This window comes from Oryzias latipes, chromosome 3, assembly GCF_053564925.1.
Source record: "Oryzias latipes strain Hd-rR chromosome 3, Olatipes_Hd-rR_3.1".
NCBI lineage: Eukaryota > Metazoa > Chordata > Actinopteri > Beloniformes > Adrianichthyidae > Oryzias > Oryzias latipes.
The window spans coordinates 25,516,641-25,537,575 of record NC_136239.1 but is presented as its reverse complement, the minus strand read 5'-3'; the positions used below and the strand labels follow the sequence as shown (position 1 = coordinate 25,537,575).

General features: G+C 34.4%; 1 protein-coding gene across 3 annotated transcripts in view; it reads right to left on the bottom strand.

The window, feature by feature from the left end:
- Positions 1-20,935, bottom strand: part of furina (furin (paired basic amino acid cleaving enzyme) a) — a 60,911-nt gene that overhangs the window by 21,934 nt on the left and 18,042 nt on the right. For all 3 annotated transcript variants that reach the window (XM_004067205.5, XM_078944524.1, XM_020714503.3), the window contains 4 exons: positions 10,944-11,042; positions 5,650-5,745; positions 4,180-4,308; positions 3,977-4,053 (listed from right to left, as the gene is read on the bottom strand). In XM_004067205.5, the coding sequence (XP_004067253.1) occupies positions 3,977-4,053; positions 4,180-4,308; positions 5,650-5,745; positions 10,944-11,042 (401 nt within the window). The remainder of the gene's footprint in view (positions 1-3,976; positions 4,054-4,179; positions 4,309-5,649; positions 5,746-10,943; positions 11,043-20,935) is intronic.

Sequence of the window (20,935 nt, the reverse complement as noted above, 5' to 3'; positions counted from 1 at the left end):
GTTTTTTCTCCCCTTTCAATGCATCTGTAACTTATCTAGAAGATGAGAAGACTTTCACATTTTATATACACTTTTCTAAACTAGCCAGGAAGGCAGATGATTCTGGCTGAAGGAAAAAATACTTATCCGAAAGATAAATCAAAGACAAGACTAAAAAAAAGGAAAATGACCATTTTTATTATAACTGTTTGTGTCCTGACGAGGGATTTCATCATCAAACCAGATCTCGATTTGGCCCGAGGCCTGGAATCTAGAAATGAGGCTACAGAAAGAAGTGACAGCATAGTGGAGAAGATCACAAGAGAAGTGCCCCAGAAAAACACAAAAAAAGAGATCTCCATCACTAGAAGTGCAACTGTGTTCATTTAGTGGTTGAGTTATCCAAAACTCATTTTATTTCTCTTTAATAAAAAAATGAATTTAAAATTAAATACTTGATGCAGTAAATTCTACGTTAATGATTCTTCCTAACTATTATAACTTTAAGTAAAATTAATTGCTACTTTTTAAAAAGCAAAACAAGATACATGACAAATCATAAAACATAAAATTCATGAGTGCTTTCTGCCATCTTTTTACGTTTTGTTTATTGTGGCAGGAGTTTTATTGGTATTAATAGATGTTTTCGAGATATTCAGAACATTCTGCAGTAGCACAAAGGAAATTCAGCCATTTTTATGCTACAACAAAAAATGTGGATTAAAATAAACTGTCCCACTAAAGCTGCTTTTTAAGGTTTTATAATTGTTGTAGCAAAACCTAATGTCGCAAAATTCTGCAGCTGTTACATTTAGAGAAGCTGCTAAGTAAAAAAAAAAAAATTGCGTCCTTTTTTTTTTTGTGTGTGGGTGTCTGAGTGTACTTTTTAAGATGCAAGGTTTCGGTAGGTACTTGGTTAAATCTGGTTCCAGATGGATTTTCACATGAAGTGCCGTTCTGTCAAAAATGCGTTTGTGTTCTCACACCTTTGCTTTTCACAGTACAAATGCTAAATCATTTCCTATAAAACAGTAAGGGAAAGTAACACCTCAAAACCACAAATTGTTTCATAGAAACTGTTAAAAAAAAAATCGAATGCGTTTTCATCACACCAAAAGATTTTAACTGGAAAGGGAAAACTATTAACATTCTCAAAAACCTCAATTGCCTTTTTGAGGTCAGGACAGAGATGTGATGATCTCATACAAATGAGTGCAAACTGTATATTTACAGGAACTATCAAACACATTTAAAGTCACATCTATCACTTCTGTAAATCCTTCCTTACCCTAACCGTTTTTTAAATCACAGAGGTTCTCTCAGGGCTGAGCCATTTTCACTTTTCTAGTTTCTTGGTTTCACTGAAACTCAGAGGTAAATCTGCACAACACTTCATTTTAAAAGGTCAAAATGTGTATGAAGTAAAAAAGCTGTTTAAAAAGCAAGATAAAATGAATTTAGCTTGGGGTAAATTAGACTTTACCACCCCAGTGCTTGCAGCAATGTGAAAATGAATCATTAATTTATTACTGCATGATCAATAACTAAAACTTGATAAATAAGTGGACTATTGTGTCCTTTGTCCTCTTTGAGGTTAATCTTTTTTCTTTGGTTTCATTCAGTGTGAGTATTGAGATTTGTGAAAAGAATAAATTGGGATTTTCACAGTTCAAGTTACAAGTGCCAAATCAGAAGAAATTAAACATGGCAAAAGTAGAAAATGTCTCTCAATAGATTTATTTTAAAAAAGGCTCTCTTGGAAACCACCCTAAAAGGGAGCCTGGGAAAATCTTGGAAAGATGAGCATAGATCACAAGTTGCTTTAGATAAACAGGAGGATTGAAGGTTTTAACTACTGACTGTATGTTGGGAAAGAAAGATCCCCTTTGTGAAAAGACTAGCTTTTTAGGAGATCAAATGCTTACAGTCTAAACACAACCTTTCTGCCATTATATGCCTACCTCAGAGCGGTTTGTCCCATGCATCGTCAGTAAGCACACTACAGCACGAAAAAAAAAAAGACTTGCATAGCCTAAAGCTTTCTAAAATTAAAATTGTGACTTTTTAAGTTTTTATATTGGTTACAGACAGGGTTAGATCATCAAACTAAAGTACTGATCAAAAAGGAAACCATGATTCTATTAACTACTTGAGATTCAAAGGGTATTTTTTCGAATTTAAATGAGAAATTTAGTTTTCCTTCAGATATTCTTGTGACAATAAAAATACATACCGGTACACTGTTGTGAAAGTGTAAACCACAAATTTCTTAAATTCCTTCCTTTGCAAAATCACCAAAATTTCATCTCCTTTAATCATTTTAAAGACTTTAAATACAAAGCTATTTTTTTTAATTATTTTTTTTACTTTACAAAAGCTGGAAGGACGGCATTTGGTAAGTTTTAAATATTGAAAGTTTATCAAAATATTTGAATTGACGGCATTGTTTCTTTAGAGCACAAATTCGGTCCTGGCCACCATTGTGTCACCTCCATACAATTACAAAACAAACATTAATGAGTCTGGAGATTCTTCAATCAGATGCAATCTTTGTGAATGGAGTTGTTGTAAATTACAGGGGAAAAAAACAGTAAAACAAACAGTGAAATAGGTTAAATCCACAAAAAAAAAATCAACTTAATAAAAAAGGGAGTTTAAAGTTAATATAGTATAGTATAGTAACATTTTCACACGTCAGGTTGTATTAAATTGTTTCTTCCAATGTTGGATACACAATTAAACAAAACGGTAGGCAATTTTGGAAAAAAGACAATTTAAGACCTGTCACTTTAAATGTTAGACTTTTTAAAATCCTGCAGGAACCATGTGTAGAGTAGAAAAAAAAAGTATTTGCAGTCCCTGACTGCAAGTATGATGAACATAACAGACCTCATCTTTTCAACTTGAAGAATCGTCTGACTAAAAAATTCCTTGAGAATATTTCTAATGCTTGAGAAGGAACAGTGGTCTCTTGGAGACAGGAATAATGCATTCTGAATTCTGCTTCCCTGTTTTAAAATTTTGACACTGGTGTGGCTCTACCTTCAACTGGCAAAAGCTATTTTTAGCACGAATACATTAACAGAGTATTTACTGCTTTTCCTTCCAATGCATGCAAAGTTATGAAAATAGCAGTATGTTTAGGCCATCCTGTTTCTGTATGCACAAACAAGCTTCCATTATTGGTGGAAGAGTTTGTTTTCTGCATGACAAACGACAACTTTCTCTACCGATCATCCCTAATCAGGTTAGACCTCCTTTCATGTGACAGCAGCCCATAAGCAGCAGACTACAGTAAACAGGAAAGGGTAGTGAGGATGGAGGCAGGCTGTGAGGGTAAGAGAAGGTCAGCAAAATCCTTCCTGATCCAAGAGAGTTTCAGTTTCATCAATGCTGATCAACTTAATTCTATCCAGTTCTCTGGAAGACATTACAGTGCTGATGAAATGTACTTAATTCTGTAAGAAGATGGTGCAAGGGTAAAGCTGTTTTCCTCAATTAATAACTTAATCTCAGAGTAGATTTACTTGAACTAAAGAATTCCCTCAGTGGCACCTCTGAGTTTCTGAAAATCAAATCAAATCCAACAAATGTGATCTGACATGGACAAACTACGAGCAAAAAAGAATTAACATATTTTGGGGAAAATAAGAAGCTACATCCCTAAACTTTCTCTGTAGTGAATAAATCCTTTGAGGGTTTTTTTTGTTTAGCTCTCAGAAAGAAAATCTAAACAGATTGAAAACATACAATTGTTCCTTGGTGTGTTCACACTAAAACATTCATTCATCTTCTAAACCCGTTTTGTCCCTTTCGGGGTCACGGGGCTGCCGGAGCCTATCCCGGCATCTCGTGGGCGAAAGCAGGGGACATCCTGGACAGGTCGCCAGTCTGTCGCAGGGTCACATTAAAACAGTTTTTGGGAAAAAAATGAGAGGCAGCATCAGTGAATACTGGGTTGAGTGGATACGTGAGTGTTCTCTTAGTAAAGCTGTACCTGTTGTCATTGAGCTGTGTGTATCGAGGCTGAGGATCTGGATCACCATCATTCACGTCATAGCTAGCATCCGGGTCCTTTCAAGAGAGACAAAATTAATGTTAGATCTATGAAAGTGGTGGTAATTATTATCTGTAAAAACAATTGAGAAATATATTTTTAAATAAAATCAATTCTCAAGTACATTTAGTGGCAATACTCACATAGTTCTGCATCAAGTCAGGATGGTTTTTCTCGATTCCATCATCCAGAATGGACACCACCACACCTTTGCCTGTGTAGCCCTGCTGCCAAGCAGCCTTGGCATTCAAGTCCCGGTGGTTGCTGTTGGACTAAAGGAGAGGAAAGCAAATAAACTATGTTGAAGAAACGATTCATCAAAATCAAATGGATTTTTACTTAAAGAAATAATTTTTTAAAAAAATCATCAAATCTATGAACTGATTATTTTTTCAACATAATTTTGGGGAACAAAGAAAAAACAGCTTTGATTTAGTTTGATGGTTAAAAAAAAAAGTTCCATTTAGTTTCATTATCAGTTTATATCAATATCTTTATAGAGTTTATACCCAAAACTATTTTAAATTTAAATTTTTAAAAATAAATGGATGTTTAAAGTAAAAATAGCAATTTGTTCCACATTCTGATTAAAAAAACACAGTTTGTAGCAAAGAATACCTCTATTTTGTAAATGTTGGCATAAATCCTTTGCCTCATACACTATGTTGTTAACCATCAACTGAAGCAAATAGAAAAGGATGGAAAACAGTTTTAACTCTGTAAGCTTTAAGATAAGCTTTTTAAAGGTCATGGTTGCTTTCAAATGGTTAAAAGAACTTTTTTTCCATGTTAATTCAAATGTTGTGTTTCTCGTAAATAAGTGAGAGAGATTTCAGATTTCAGAACTTTGTTGGCTTTTATCTGAGTGTCTGCCTAAAACCCTACATTTAAAATGTGAAAACAACTCAAAATGCTGAGCTTATAAAGAAACATTGATTCGTCTAACCAACCATGGATTGTGAAAAAAAAATACTTTTTTCACAAAGAGTCATGGTATGTCCAGTCCCACATTTATAGCAGTTTTATAATATATGACAAACAATTTTTTTCCACATAACTAGTTTGACCCTAAAGTATTTATATCGCTGCCAAAAACAGGGTTTAAAACAAATTTCAATTTTTTTGGTTTTGAAACCCCTTAAACACAAATTTAATCTACTAAAATACAGCTATTTAGAGGGAACTCACAAGGCAAGTCTGTTTAGCATCTGCATGAGTGGCTTTCTGCCTGAAGCAACTTCACAGCTGAACAGTGAAAGAAGGATGGAGCTGAGCAAAAGCTCTCAGGAGCTGGAACTGCTACTTTCAATAGACCAACATATAACTTGCATTCCTTAAATTAAATGGGAAAATAAATCTAAGTAGAAAAATAGAGCTTTAAAATAAATGACCACTGTCTTGTGCTTTTTCGAAATGTTCATCCACTATGGAATTCTGAGTCATTTGTTTCCTTTTAAGAAATACTTTCCTTAATAAAGAAATACTAAGTGCACATCCCATCAGTGGCTACAAGCTCTTTAAACATTGAACCAATACTATAGTCTGTTCAACTTGGTAGAAATATCAAACCTAAGAAATTATTATAATTTCAGTAGTAAAGTGTAAATGCTTACAAGGTACCACTGGTCTTTGAACTTGGGATCTAAAGGTTCATTAAAGAGATCCCTTTTAATTCTTCGTTTGACAACCTGCTGCTCTGCCCAAGAAACCTGAAAAACAAGAGAAGAAACACATGAGAAAGGGAAGTATTGCACATAAGAGCATGTGGGAATCTGAGTAAACAAATGAACAACCAAAGAAATCAGTTTAAACATACATTTGCAGACCAAACCTCCAGATGGGAAGAGACACCATAAAATGAAGACTCAGACAAAATATTTGCTGTAAATTCTACTGACTAAAAGTGCAAAGCTTTAGTTGGATAGCTTCCTTTATTTAACCTGAGGAAACTTTTGTCCTAGTACAGCACTCCATGCTGTATATAGCCGACCTACTATTAGGAAAAAAAGAAAAAAACAATTCCTGTGATTGTGTTGTGCACTTATCACCAAACATCTCCACCTCAGTCTTTTATAGAGGAAACTGTTCCAAATAGTTTGCGGATTGTTGAATGCAACATTGCAAATGCTAGTCATATTAAAAAATTTATGGAATGGCAAAAAGCCCAGCTATTGGAAAATTATCAAAGAACTTTTATTTTAAATTTTATTAGGATTCCTTTAAGCATAGTGAATTAGGTCATTATATTCCATGATAAAGCCCCTTACCTCCCTTCTCTCCTTCCTAGTTTCTCTAACCATTCTAAGATGTGACAATGACCTTAATGTAAAATATACTCCAAGGAAAACTGAAGTCTTGACAGTTATCTATCAAATAATATGCTTTGTCAATGTGTAATTTATTTTGTACGATGAGCATACTCTGTTCATTTTAGCTTTACTGTTGTAAAATAATATAAAAAATAAATGCTGGAACATAAAACTTTTTTCATGCACTTGAGGCCGTTTTTGTCACAAAAAACTCCCCAATAGAAAAAAGATTTTATTTTTTAATTAAAAACCCTGACATGCCTAATCTTAGAATAAATCCTTGGGTTTTTTTTCCATGAGTGTCACCATGTCATTTAAATTAACAGAGATCCTAATTATCGACAGCCAACAACGTGAGATTGCAGCCACAAGGGGCAATGTGCACTCCACACTAATGAGATAAGCACAGGAACTGCAGAGCAGGTCAAGATAAAAATACAGTTTTTAATGGCATATTTAAAAACAGGAACCCCGTGTGGAACTTGATACAAAAGGTGCAATTTCAACACACTTAACTCAGCAGTGACATTCAGGACTGCATTTTACTAGACATAAATTTCACTTGCCTACTTTCCCAGAAGTCTATCCTAGTAAAGTGCCATTAGGTGCAATTTGAGGAAACGTTTGACTTAGGTTAAGCAACTCTCCTGTAGGTTATAAGGAGCAAAAGTTATTGCAGAAAGTATTTGTTAAAGAACTATTCTTGTAACTTCTTGCTTTCTGTACAATGAGGCACCTGACTCAAGAAGCTGCAAACAATAGGAAGAATCACTGAGGGAAGATGAAACAGTATGCCGGAAGGACAGATTCTCTGATTTGAAGGGCAACTAAATCCCAAATTTCCTTCCTCTCTCCTTCTTTCTTTCATTCCTTCCATTTCTGCAAATCATTAAAGACATGAGTGACAGAGTAAAGAAGCAATGGAGGTCATATTGGCTGCTAAACTGAAGCAATGCCAGCTCAGTATTCAAAATAAACTGGCAGGAAATGTCATAATGCAACAATTTCGCTTCAAAGGACTCAAAGTTTGTGATTTCAATCAGTCTAAGTGGAGGAGATGTTTTCATCAGATTCTTTCTGCCAAGATCAGCGCAACCCTGGGAGGTGTCACGGCAGCAGTTCCCACTTCAAACGAGAAGGCTGTCTGTTCTCACGGAACATGTGCAATTAGGGGAGCTAGGCAGTCAATAGAATTGACAAATTAAGCTACAGAACTTTTGCTGAGATAAACAAATAAGTACTCACCATTCCCTAAAGCTTTCGGTTTCTTCAAATACAACTGCGTGAAGTTTTAAATTTGGAGAAAACATTTAGCTGTTTTTCTTTTTTTTTTGTTAATTTGAAAAAATAGAAATCTATTGTTTAATTATTTCAGAGATGGAGGGAAAATATTTTTAATTCTGTCAATTTCAGAAACTTTTTTGTTATGTTTGACAAATGGAAAATTAATTTCACACAATCATAATACAATATAAAATTCTAAAAAAAAAAAAATTAAAAACTGCTGAGTGAAAACTGTTAGATGGTCTTTAAGAAAATAGAAATAACGTTTACTTTTACAAGAGCAAACACTCAGAAAAAAAACTGTGAAATGGATGTGGAGAGTTTTTCCAAAAACAGCTTTTTTACCATTTATAACAGTCAAAATGTTGAGGTCTGAAAGCACTAACCAACCAACTGATTTAAAACATCTGCTGATGGTTTCTGTGGGCCAAACAATCATAGAGACAGTGTGGACTTGACAGTTATCCTGAAGGCAGATATAGACATCCAGCATAAAGAAGGGAAAACAAGAAGTCATTCCTGAAGAAGCTGGTTGCTGGCAGACTGCTGGGTTCATGCACAATAATGAAAAGTTTATGAAAAAAGGATTTTTTTCGAGGATTTGCAGTCGACATTACGTGTTATCAGCTTAATCAAACTTTAAATTGAGCCAAATTCTTTAGTTTAGGAATGGTTTCTCTGCTTTGTACATCTGTTTTAAGAATTTAACACAGATCATAATAATATTTAGAGAAAGAGTAAAGCAGTTAGGTTAAAAAGGTTAAAGAAGATTAAAGACAAAAACCTGTCTAATATTTGCTTTTAAAACTTAAAAGAAAAAAAAAACTTGCCAGTGTTAGTTTTAGAAATACATAAAATCACATATACATTAAGTGTAATACATTTTAGGAATTGACTGAATTCTATATTTTTTTTCCAGATAAATAATCAAATATATTCATCTGGGGCATGACACAAAGTTTTTACTTTTTCCCAGACTGTCTTAATCCTTTCCTGTCATCCAATTTAGACTTCTATGATAAATCTCCATGCTGACAAAACAAGGAAGGATGTTGAAATGTTGCTCCTACAAAAGAAGTTTTGCTAAATAAAAAACACAAATTGTAGCAAATTTTAAGTTTCAAAGAAATGTAGAATTTATTTACTTTTTAAAAAGTTATTTCCTGTTAGCGTGCAGCTAGGCCATGATTAAAAAGAATTAGGACGTGCGTGCAATGTTGAGAAGATGTATGCAGCAGTTGGATTCTTTGTTGTTTTTTTTACACAATATAACTGTGCTAAGATTTGAATGTGCTTCGGTTGGCTAACTAACCATAAGCAACTCAACTTGTACGCTTTGCTTTCTACAGTCGTGTTTAACAGATAGCAAGAGTCAATCTATTAATAATTAAAACACCAAGTTCACACTGTTAAGGGAGGTTTTGTTTCAATGAACTGCTGTGCCCCTCATGATTTCACGGAATATCCTTTTCATCAAAGAAGCAGTAACCCCATTCAGCATACTTATTTTGACCAACTGCTTCTTTGTCTTCTAAAATATGAGGAAAGCATCGTCCCACTGGGACCAACTAAGCCTTAAATTCCTGCTTCAGCTTGTTAAATGTTTCAAGTGCTGCTATCTCGTTGCAGTGAATGGTTAAGTCCTGTGTTTCTACTGTGAAAACTTGCTATGTTGTTCCTTCATTGCAATTTAACAAGCATAAAGAAAAAACTAAAAAAGAATTATATGGCAACAAACACAAAAGAATAAAACAGCAAAAATAAAGAAAATCGTAAAGGCATATATTATAACAGAAGTCGAAACCAAACCAGAATGTTCTGCTGTCTGTCTATAAGATTTGGCGGTAGTCCAGATGCTTTTAAGAGTAATTAAGACAGCTTTCAAAGAGTTTATTTAGCATTTTGTTCAGACTTCATCTCAACCAGTTTAAGGGCTTTGGATATCCTCTCAAAAATCCATAATTTATCTCATTTAAGACTCAATCATATTTGTTTTCTTTATGAAGATTATTGTGGACAATAAAGCGGAAAAGCAAAATCTGCAAGTAAAAAAAAGAAAAGAAATTGAGCTACACTTTCCTGCAACGCACTTAAAATGAAATGGGAATGTTCTTCCAGAAATAAAGGGGAATGGATTTGTAAACTTGCTTTTAACATGTTAAGTCCAAACAACAGCATAAAACAAAAAAATGCACTGCTCAACTATTCTGACTCCCAATTTGACAGGAAGACATAGAACTAACAATGAATATTCCTTTAGGCAATGTAAGAAAAAAGAAAAAAAACAGGAAATGAAGTAGCAGTGTTGCAGGAAATCCCAGATAAGGAAATGAACCCTTTCTAATGCCTGCACAACAAACACTGTAAACTTTTGTTTTTTTCCAGTGGTTCTGAGGCAAGAGTTTATTCATACATAGTTTTCCCAAGATTGTATTACTTTCTGAGGGCATTAAAATAATAAAAAACATGCTTTTATTATTTTAAATTGGACATTATAAAGTCAATTCTCCTTTAACCTCATTTTGTTTGGGTTATTATTATGTGGTATCCTGCTTTCAAAGAAGCTAATTATTAGGATTCTTGCCTAAAATAATTTTTAGACCCTCCTTGTTTCAGCTCAGAAAGCAGAATTACCAACAATATGAACTCCTTTTAACAGCATATAAAGAAAAGAAAAATATATATTTTCTCAACATATGTTAAAAAACAAAACAAGCAAAAAAACAACTTTTTTTTCTAACTGCAGAGCTGGATCTTTACTTAAACATGAATATCACAAATCTGTCAAAAAAAATCTATCCTTCTCATGTTTATGAAATAAGACGCCCCAGAAAAACAAATTATTTTTGACAGAAAAAATGCAGATCGCTGAATTTGTCCATACTAATTTGTTTTCACCAAGGGCGAGGCTCACTGCTTTTCCTCCTGAATTTCTTATCGCATGATATAGATTACAAAGTCAAGGGTCAGTGGTAGAAATATACAGCTTCTGAGCAGTCTCCAGCCAGCAGAAGGAGCAACCTTTAAACGTAGAATGTGGTTACAACAAAAGAAAATGTGCCTTAAATTAATGTGATTAAAATTAAAACAGTTTTGAAATGCAATGCTTTCCTTTAATCATGTGCAATGAGAAACCTTTCAAATGAAATGCACAAGGTTCCCACCAACCTCCCACACAGTTTCACACAGCCCACTCAAAAAGAAAAAAGGAAGAAAGAAAAAAAACAAAGGGGAGCGGGGATGTCATGCAACAACAAACGAAACTGAAATATCACCTAAAGACACCTCAAAAACCCCTGAAATAATTTCCTTACCATGGGATCTCTTAGTAGACGAACTTTTGTCCCCCGGTGATCTGACAAGGATCTCTTTGCCACTGTGCGATGACGGAAATGGTAATAATCACTGAACACCTGCATAGAAGGAGAGATAAAGTCAGTTGTATTGTGTTTTTCAGTTTAGCCTCAATTTCATTTAATGCCATCTAAACACACCATGATGGATCTAGAGCTCTGTGACGAGATGATGAAAAAATAAATTGTATTACCACATTTACACAGACCAGAGACATAACAGGCATATAGCAGGTGGGGAACTGAATTTCAGTTATCATTGGTTGTCATTGGTTCACTTAAATTTCTGCACGTCTCGTGTATAAACTAAGCTAGGGATCTAAGCATATTTTTAAAAAAGCTCCACATTGAACTATAGAAGATTTTAGACAAACTCCTACACATGATCCACAGTGCTTTGATAAGTCAGTGAAGAAACATGTGATTACACTTTGTATTTCTTAGCTGTTAAAGGTTTTGACTTTTGCTACATTCATTTCAAAACTACAACTAACAGAAAATATGGTTTCAAAATTCAATCATTTCAGTAAAATGCCAATCACGTAAAAATATATTTCTTTTTCCAGTGTTTTCAATCCGTTCTGATTGCAACAGGGATGTTTCCCTGCCTAAAGACACTGAAGATAAGTAGACTGGCAGTAGACAAAAAGTAAATATTAGTACACATATGCAGTACTAAACAATGATTAGGTATCATTTCTAAATGCACATTGTGAAAAAGTTGATCAATGTGCCCTAAAACTGCTGAAGGTAGAAAACATAGACTTAGTCTAAAACAATATTCTGATAAGTAAGAAACACACACACAGGCACACTTGATTTACCTTAGAACCAGCTCAACTATAACAAATGTATGCACACGCACAACCAGAAACCTTGTAACAAGTCTGTTAATGTCCCGCCAAATGTGTGCCCTGTAGGTTAATCAACATCTACAATCAGCTACAATGCATGGGAGCTTGTCTTTTTGACAATTAAATCTCGAGGCCTTGTTGTTTTTGCCAGGTTTAACTGTTTTCCACTGGGGAAAAAAAGGCATTCTGACACACTTAGCTGGAAAAATGATGTGGAGACAGATCAAGTATTGTAAGTGGTCATTACTGATGTGATAAGCTGGGCAATGTTAGAACATAACAAAATGCCCCCTGACTGAATTGATACCATAGTGAATCATTAATCCATCAGCTTCATTAAAATGCACAGGGACAGACGGCAGAAAAATGGCTGCAGGCTGCCTTGTTTGCATGTTTGGTCCCTTACAGAGTGGCAAATTTACCTTGTGGGAAAGCGCCTTTCAAAAGGTCTGATATCTCAATTCCAGTGACTGCAGACTCTGTTTTGTTTTATTAAAAACCAAACATTCTGGAGACAGGCTGCAACTGTCTGATACTGCAATAAACCTGTAATGAACTCAGATCTAACTTTAAATTCCTTGCAGAATTGGCAGTATTTTGTATAAACAACCATGATGTAAAATATAGCTTTTTTTTTAATCACCAACATACATTTAACTACAGAAAGTTATTTAGAAAATTCTTAAAATAGTTTCTTATGAAACTGGAATTTTATTACTCATTTTGGAATATGTCACAGACAGATGCACTTATTATAGTAGCAGCTGGACATAAAAATAAGCTGATTTTAAATCATGGCACAGCTGCCTAAGCTGCAGCCATATACCTGAAAAAGTGTTTCCACATATGGTAAATCTTTTTGCCAATCTACGCTTACTTAGTACGCCCCCCTGTTGATTGATTTCCCCTTAATCGTTTGTCCTTTAGCACTCTATTTGTCTTTCCCAGCTTCATTTCAGACCAGCATCTAGGTTTACGTGTAACTTCTAAAAGAATTTAAGCTAAATAAACTTTTTTACTTTTTTACCTACCGTAATTACAAACGGGCCCAACTCAAATTGCAACACATATGGGTTTGCAACTGAATGAAATGGTAAACAGAATAAGGAATACACATTTACATGAGACGTAGCTCAATCCTTTTAGTGTTTAGAAGGCAAAATCAGTTAAAGTTTACCATTAGATTCCTCTCAAGAGAAAATACATTTAATTGTATCAACTTAAACAAGTCAATAAAACAATGCTAAATGCTGAACATAGGAAAAACCAAAGTCTTTGGGATTTACAATGACCTTGAATCCAAATGCACTTAAGAGTAACTCCTTAACTAAACTTTGAAGTAAAAAGGAAATAATTTAATCTGTCATAATAAACATTCTTAACTGTTGTTTTGCCAATTAGTAAGTAATCAAGTAAACAAGCTGATTTCATAAAAGCCCAAATTTTTTGCTTACAGAACTGAACTGCATCAACTGGAGCCATATATTGATTTAATGGGCAAGATAGTTTATAATGGAGGCAAAATATTGTATAATAAATGAGGGTGAGAGGTGCCAGAGTCTTACAATAACTCTGTGATTATGTCTTCCATATTTATGACATTTATGTTTTATTTATAATGCTGTACTATAAGAAAGTCATCTGATATTTTAACATTTATTTTGACAATCTAACATTTAAAACAACTCTGACCTCTAACAAGCAGTCTTTGTATTTTGCAAATGAACAGCGCTTTTGTAAATTGCTGACCACTCTGAACACCTTTACAATACGAGTTACATTCAATGCAGTCACAGAGTGCAGAGCTGTTCTCTGGCATATACACTCACACACCAGTGAACATACGGGGTCAGCTTGGGGTTGAGCATCTTGCCCAAGGACAGTCATCCCATGAAAACTAGAAACAGGATTTTTTTTCATCGATCGTCCTGCTTCATTGCTCTTCTTGCTTGTGCTTTAGTTCCTGGGGTATGTATATATTGTTAATGAAACACCACAGAAGAGGCATGCTCCACCAAACACATACTTTCATACCATACTACTACTCTACTAAACTCTGTGAATTTATAATATATAAAAAAAGAAGAAGAAAAGAGACCAGCAAATATACTTAATTTAGCATTTATATTGATTCTTAAAGTTAACAAGGCTCATAAACACCTTTCTAAGAATTATTATTAAACGGCAACAATGAAATTCCAAGTCCACTCATCCAACCAAGCCTGAGTGATTAAACACATCCAAGCCAGCGGTGAAAAAAATATACGTTTTCCATGGCGTAACCCAACTCAAAGTCAACCTGATTAAGTTTCAATTTCTGTCTCCAGTCGTTTTCTTTAACAAGTTCAGGTTTATGTCCTCACACTCAGGCCTGCTTACCTGCAGCCTTGCTCACTTTACCCAAACACCTTAACAGAGATTTAAATCTTTATAGACCCAAAAAGCACAATAATTACATTATCTGAATTAAAAACTATGTTTAATTCAAAACCAGAAATAGCAACAATCATTTAGCTGATTTTTATCTCCATTTTAATAATACATTAACAAACAATTATATATTTTCATTTAATCTCAAGGAACGGTAGAATAATCTGATGCAAAATAAAACATAATCAATATATAGCTCTTAATTTTCCATAAATTATTAACATTTGGGCTAGGTATGGAGGATACAGTACCAAAAGAAATCTCAGGGGTTGTGAAGCTTTAAAAGTAATTATGTAAAGGCAATACAAAATAATTTTGTAAAATAGTCCTGGAAAAGAACATGCATAGAAAAAAATACATACTGTAGTCTTATTTCCAACAAATTGGATTTTTTCCACTTCTTTTCTTCCTCATTGACTCACAAAACGCCATCCAGTCTGCACAATGAAAGCCAGCAAAGGTGACTGCTAGTGGGACAAAAGTTAATAAGATTGAAATCTACTAACCAATTCCAACAGCCTCTTTAAAACTCAAGGCAAAGATAGAGCACTCTGCAGAAAGAAACACCAAATGGGTTTCTCCTGTTCCACAGAGAGACCACTAGGGTCAATTCCAAAAAATTGCCCTAATTTCATTTCTTGCCAAAATTAGATTTCAACATTTACCTCACTGTCCACTCTATTCACAAAGGACAAGACATTTTTGTCTCATCGCTCAGCACACTACCTCAGGTATAGTCTCCATCTACACTTCAACTTAATGGACTGTCAGTAGGATGTCCCAAAAGGGCACAGTGGCACTACTTTGACAGTGACTTCAAAGAACACACAAAGAGAATCTTTAGCTTCCATTTTTTTCTTCCAATGACCTTTAAATAACACACATGCACACACTTTTCTATTAATCTAGCAGTATCTGGAAGAGTCTATGCCATAAGAGTATATACTGGTGATTTTCTCAAAAAAAAAGGTAGTTAAAAAAAACAGCTGTACTGTATTTTTGTTTTATAAGTAAAACAAAGTGCCACAAAGATAAAATACCTACAAACATTGTCACTAACATGGTAAAGAAAAGGAAACAAATGGTTTACGTTATCGAGTACAATACAATGAATCATCAAATCATAAAACTTTCCCTGTACCAAATCTTTTGAGTGTTTTTGTGGTTCACCTTTATGAATCAGTTGAGCAAAAGACAGAACTGTCAAATGAACTCAGATTTAAACTTATGACAGAACTCCTGCTTCTAGTCTCCAATCCATTCACATTCTGTAAAGTATGGCAGTGAACCCAACCACATAAAAGTAAATGTTCCACTAAAGCTTACACCCACGGAAGCTGCTGTAAGCATTTGAAAAGACAAAGTGACTCTTTCCACTGCTGCTATTGATTTGCATGTTTTTCAGCCCTTCTTTTTTTACAGTTGCCCATCCTGTCAATGCTTTGGGATTGGACAGCAAGCATTTTCATTATGACTCTTACTTTCATAGACCTTTTGAATCACACACATGGATTAAAGTGTTGGTCTTCTTTTATCTAAAGAAGAACCCACAACAGTCAGTAATGAACTGGACTGTCAAAAGTAAAAATCCAGTTTTTAATTGTTACAGAAAATTGTCTCCACTGACATTAATTACCTACAACTTACTTTAACAGAAGACGAGGTTTCTGAATATACTTAAAAATTACAAACACTTTTGGATGCTCTTGCCCTTTTAAAAACTACATATTTCACCCATTCCTCTCCAAGGTACACTCCTTATATGCATCACCCTAAACCCTTTCACCCATTCTTCTTAATGGTCCACTTCTCATCTTTGTCTCCTTAAAACTAAACATCGTCCCCTAGAGGGTCTCTATCGGAGAACTGGCAGTGATGCTCATAAATACATGCATTTGAATTACACCATTTTCTACAAGGAAGCAATTTCCATTTCTACATCAGCTTACCTTCTAACTCTGTTTGGATCTAGTATGGTCAACAACTGTGTCATTTTTCAGCCGCTGTCGGATAATTTCAGCCCCTGGACACAATTCCGACATGCTTGTACTTGACAGAATTCTGTACAAATATAAGTCTTTCTTTAATACAAAAGTGGAAAACATTCATCAACAATTTAATGTCAGCATCTATGCAGTCTGTTTTTTCAAGATGCTCTTACTTCGGTGCAGGTAAAATGCAAACACTGTTAAAGTAGTATAGTAAATTGTTATTTGTACTCTCTGCCCACACATGCGCTAAGGAAATTAGATTGTGAACTTACTGGTAACTTGCATTTGACACCAGTGACTTGATCAATAAACTCTAAAGAGAACAACAATTACACTAAGGGATTGCACTCCTTTAGTTAAGAGCATTTCAAAAGGTAAATTTAACATACATGAGAAAAACTGAAAATGGTAATTCATTAATTTCAGTGAATTCCAAACTGTAGATACTGTTCACAAAATAGATTATTCAGAAAGTTAAATGTACCCTATCTAAGCTGCTGTGATTATCATACTGATGAGCTGCTTAGCCTAATTTACTATGCAATTTAGCACGTTATTGCATTCACTCCTGATAAATGCTTTGGTAAACAACATTAAAGGTTTTCAATATTTTGGAATGTAGCCAAAAAATTATTACTTTTCTTCTCTTTAAAGTGGTACTTAATGTATTGATAAGTTTCAGTTCAGTGACTCACAGGATGGCCTGATGGGGGGAAAAATTGGCTGTTCCCATAGTTTGTGTTACAGAAAATCAAATTACCATCAGTTTTCTAGTGGTTTGGTTTAATAGATATTTCAATCACCTTCTACAAAGGTAAGGATTGAGAAGTGATGCCCGAAGCTCCTCTTGGAAGAGGTTTATGACACATAATTTAAAGATTAGAGGAAAACAAAGTTTCATGGTTATTGTTTTACTTAAATATAACACATTTAAAATGTCAGCTCATCCGCAGTTTATAAATACAACCAGACTCATCTTAGACTATCAGGTTAAAATTAGTGTCATCATTGTCCTGTGAATGAATTGCAATCCAAAAAGTGATGAGTAAAAGGAAAAAGGCATGGACCATTTCTAAAAGTTTAAAATATTTATCTGATCAAAGAAGTAAAAGGACTTCCTGTAAGTCAAAGGAATCATTTCCCCAATAAATCTGTTAGATTTTACTGGAAATTGTGCAACACCCTGATGTTATGTATGTGACAACTGATGTCTGCCTGATTAGATATTTTTGGAGAAACTATTTTCAATTCAAAAGGAAATTAATGATTAAAGTCAGTTTTATTGGTTTCAATTTTTTTAATTCATGCTGTAGGTGACCCACACTTGAGATCTCTTAAAAGTTGAGATCTATGTTTTCTGACTGACCAGAATTCACTTCGTCTGTAAACAAACTTGAGGCAAAAGACTGTGGTGTGGATCAAACATACCAGTGTTAAAGAACAGCTTTTTTGCACACTAAGTTTGCATTTATTTTTAGGAGCAGATTTTTGCCCCCATCAATACAATATCACCCAATCCTGTCCTAAAAACTCTGACGGGCAGTTTTATAAGGAGGGTCTCAACTGAATGAGAATGTGTAACAGTTCTCGATCAGAAAAAGCTGGTCTAACCTCTGAGTAGATGGAGAGCTTTTTCTCTGAATTTACACAAACGTTCAATATTTATAGTACCATATATCAAAAGACAGCAAAAGGTTTATAATTCACTTTAAGTATTATCAAGAATCAGCAAATATTCTCTTTGTAACAAAAGTAAATATATTATTAATATTATAATGTGTTTATAACCATTTAAAAGCATATCAAACTAAGTAAAAGTAATCTACCTGTACTTCCAAGTATGTTGTTCACAACAAAAGTAAACATTAAATAACAAAACATGTTTAACTCTGTAGTCTAAATTATATCAATCAAATTTATAATTTCTGACAGCCAGTCTGGTTTACATCTGTACTTTTTTTTCTTTAAAAGTAAACAAAACAATTGGAGATGTTCTTGCAGCTCTTACTCTCAGACTGTTATTCTGTAAGTAATGCTTATACTGTTACCTTAAAAAAAAGCCAACTTTTTATTTGGCTGCTCTGGGCTCGCCATTTCTGCAGTTTCTTCCACGCGTGTGACATTTGTGTGCATGATAAGGCCAAGTGCCCTGCCTTGTGTGTAGACAACATTAGCTCTGAATTGCCACAACAAGACATACCACTGCCTTAGCATGTCATAAAGCTAAGGATAACCTGGCCAGAGTTGTCAGCACCTTCCAGTGGTGTGTTTGCTTGGCAAAATTTAGTACATTAATTCATAGTAACTCGTATCCTTGGAAGACCAAGGATAAGCTGGAGGGTCTCTCAGCTGGCCTGGGAAAACCTTGGGGGTTTCCTCAGTGGAATTGGGAACATTTTTGTGGTGAGGGAGGTCTGCCCATCTCTGCTTGGACACCAGCTCTCTCGACCTGGCTCAGAAAGAGCAGTAGAAGATGGGTGGATTTCAATTAGTACTGTTTTGGAAGTTTCCCGCAATCTCCTTTGAGTGAGCAAATCGTTGAAAGAAAGCCTTCAAGTGAAATCTTTTAGAAAGTGCTGTGAGATGAAACCAAACAAACAAAACAAACAAAAGGTACAATAACAAAATAGAAAAATGGAGCGTCATCAGCAGAAATACCTGACAACGTATAACTTTAAGTCAACCAAGTTTTCTATGATGGTGTGTTAAGAGGATTAATCCTGGCATTAACTTTATCATGGTACCAATTTCTATTGTGGATTCTTAAACTAGCACAGTATGATTAAAATAACAAATATTATTAAAAAAAATAAGAAAACATGTGAAATTGAGATCAGTATCAACAGATCAACTCATTTGTTGATCGTGAATCCACACTAAATTACAAAAAGTACAGTACTCCTTTCTGGATTTTAAACGATTCTGTTTAAACAATAAGAATGGAAGACACAGTATGTGATGGAGTAAAGGCAGCTTTTGCAATTCTTTGCCAGGGAAGTGTAACAGCATAACAGATTCCACACACATAGCCACTGCAGGAAACACAGCAGGCTATGTTGCAGTTGCCAGACTCATCTGTAAACATATAATTATTCTAACCATTTGCTCTATGTTGGCTCAAACTATTTATCCTGATAAAGGCAAAAAGAAGCCACCACCTATGTTTTCTGCCTACCCTACCATTAAATGTCAAAGACAGTAAAATATTTCTGAAATTACAAAAAAATAGAATCGTAAACAGAAGTAAATTCCAAGCTTAAGAATTCCTACAAGTATTAAACTAGCAGTGGTCTAAAAGTCCACAAATGAAGGACAAAGACTGTTCTTCCAATGATGAAATATATTTTTCCTTAGTAACAACGAAATGCCTTTTTTGTTATCCAATACCATGTCCTTTTGCAATGATGACTTCATTAGTTGTCATAATGGTCCTGGTTCATTGGGCAGCTCCCTAAAGATATAAGTCATGTAGGGGGCCACATTTCTTGTGATCACAGAAAGACTTTAAATAACTTGTAACAAGCAGGTTTCACCATTCTTATTCCAGAGCTTCTTTCAATAGTTCAAAGACATTCATCTTCATTTCATCTTGTTATAGGTTTGTTGCAGTTAAAACTAGCATGGTTTGCTTGTGTGCAACTCTATTCTGCTTGGGATGAAACGTAATTATCATTTCTTGTATTCACTGTTCTTTTGAACATCTATATTCGTGAAAACTTAACTACTCAGTATTGTTGTAATGCGTACAAATGTATTTTGGCCTTTTCATTCAGAATCCACAGCTTAATGCAGTTCAGTTTAAGGGTTGAGGAAAAATGTTTCATTGGACTGAGTTGGTTTCCTTAAAGTCCCGAGGTTTAAAATATTTATAGAACTCCAAAATATTTTCACTTACTATATGTTATTATATTCAATAAAACGTTTATTGAATATCGATATCTTTTTCTAAGCAAACTACCGGTACTTGAAACGAAAAAGCTGCCTCTACTCTGGAAGAATTAAAAAGGGTTAAGATAATAATAATTGAATAATCAACCTTAAGTGTAAGATAAAAACAGTAAACTGCTTGGACTGTAATATTTTTCAACATGGCATGATTTGATTGTCATTTTTGAGATAACAGTTCAGTATAAATAGATTGCAATGGATTTGACTTATTAAGAGATAGCACTAATTGCTTGAAACAAATTAGAATTTAGGTAAACAACTCCTGCATGTATGTATGCCCAATTCAAACCCAAACGGTCCATACTTCACAAGTCCTCAACTGAGCTTTGCTCTGAAGCACAAGATAAGATTGCTCCTCCTTTAATTGGAATGTTGATTAACATCATTCTTTTAAAGTATCACATGATGCAGCAAGACTCAAACATATTCAGGTCATGGACATTCATATCCAACATTACTAAAAAATTCTGTTGTGAACATTTGAAAGAGTACTGTGGTTCATTACAGTCAGAGATTCTGAATTGACCAACTATGTCAATGGGGACCTGGTCACAACAGTGAGACATCATTAACTGGAAACAGAAATTCTACAACTTTTCAGAATTGTGGCAGCTTTTAATTCAAACTCTTTCATGTGAATTAACAGTTTAGTGCTTAATATGAGCATAAGACGGGGCAAAAAGGGTAATAGTTTTATTCGTTTCGAAAAGGATATTGGCAAAAGTGTTCA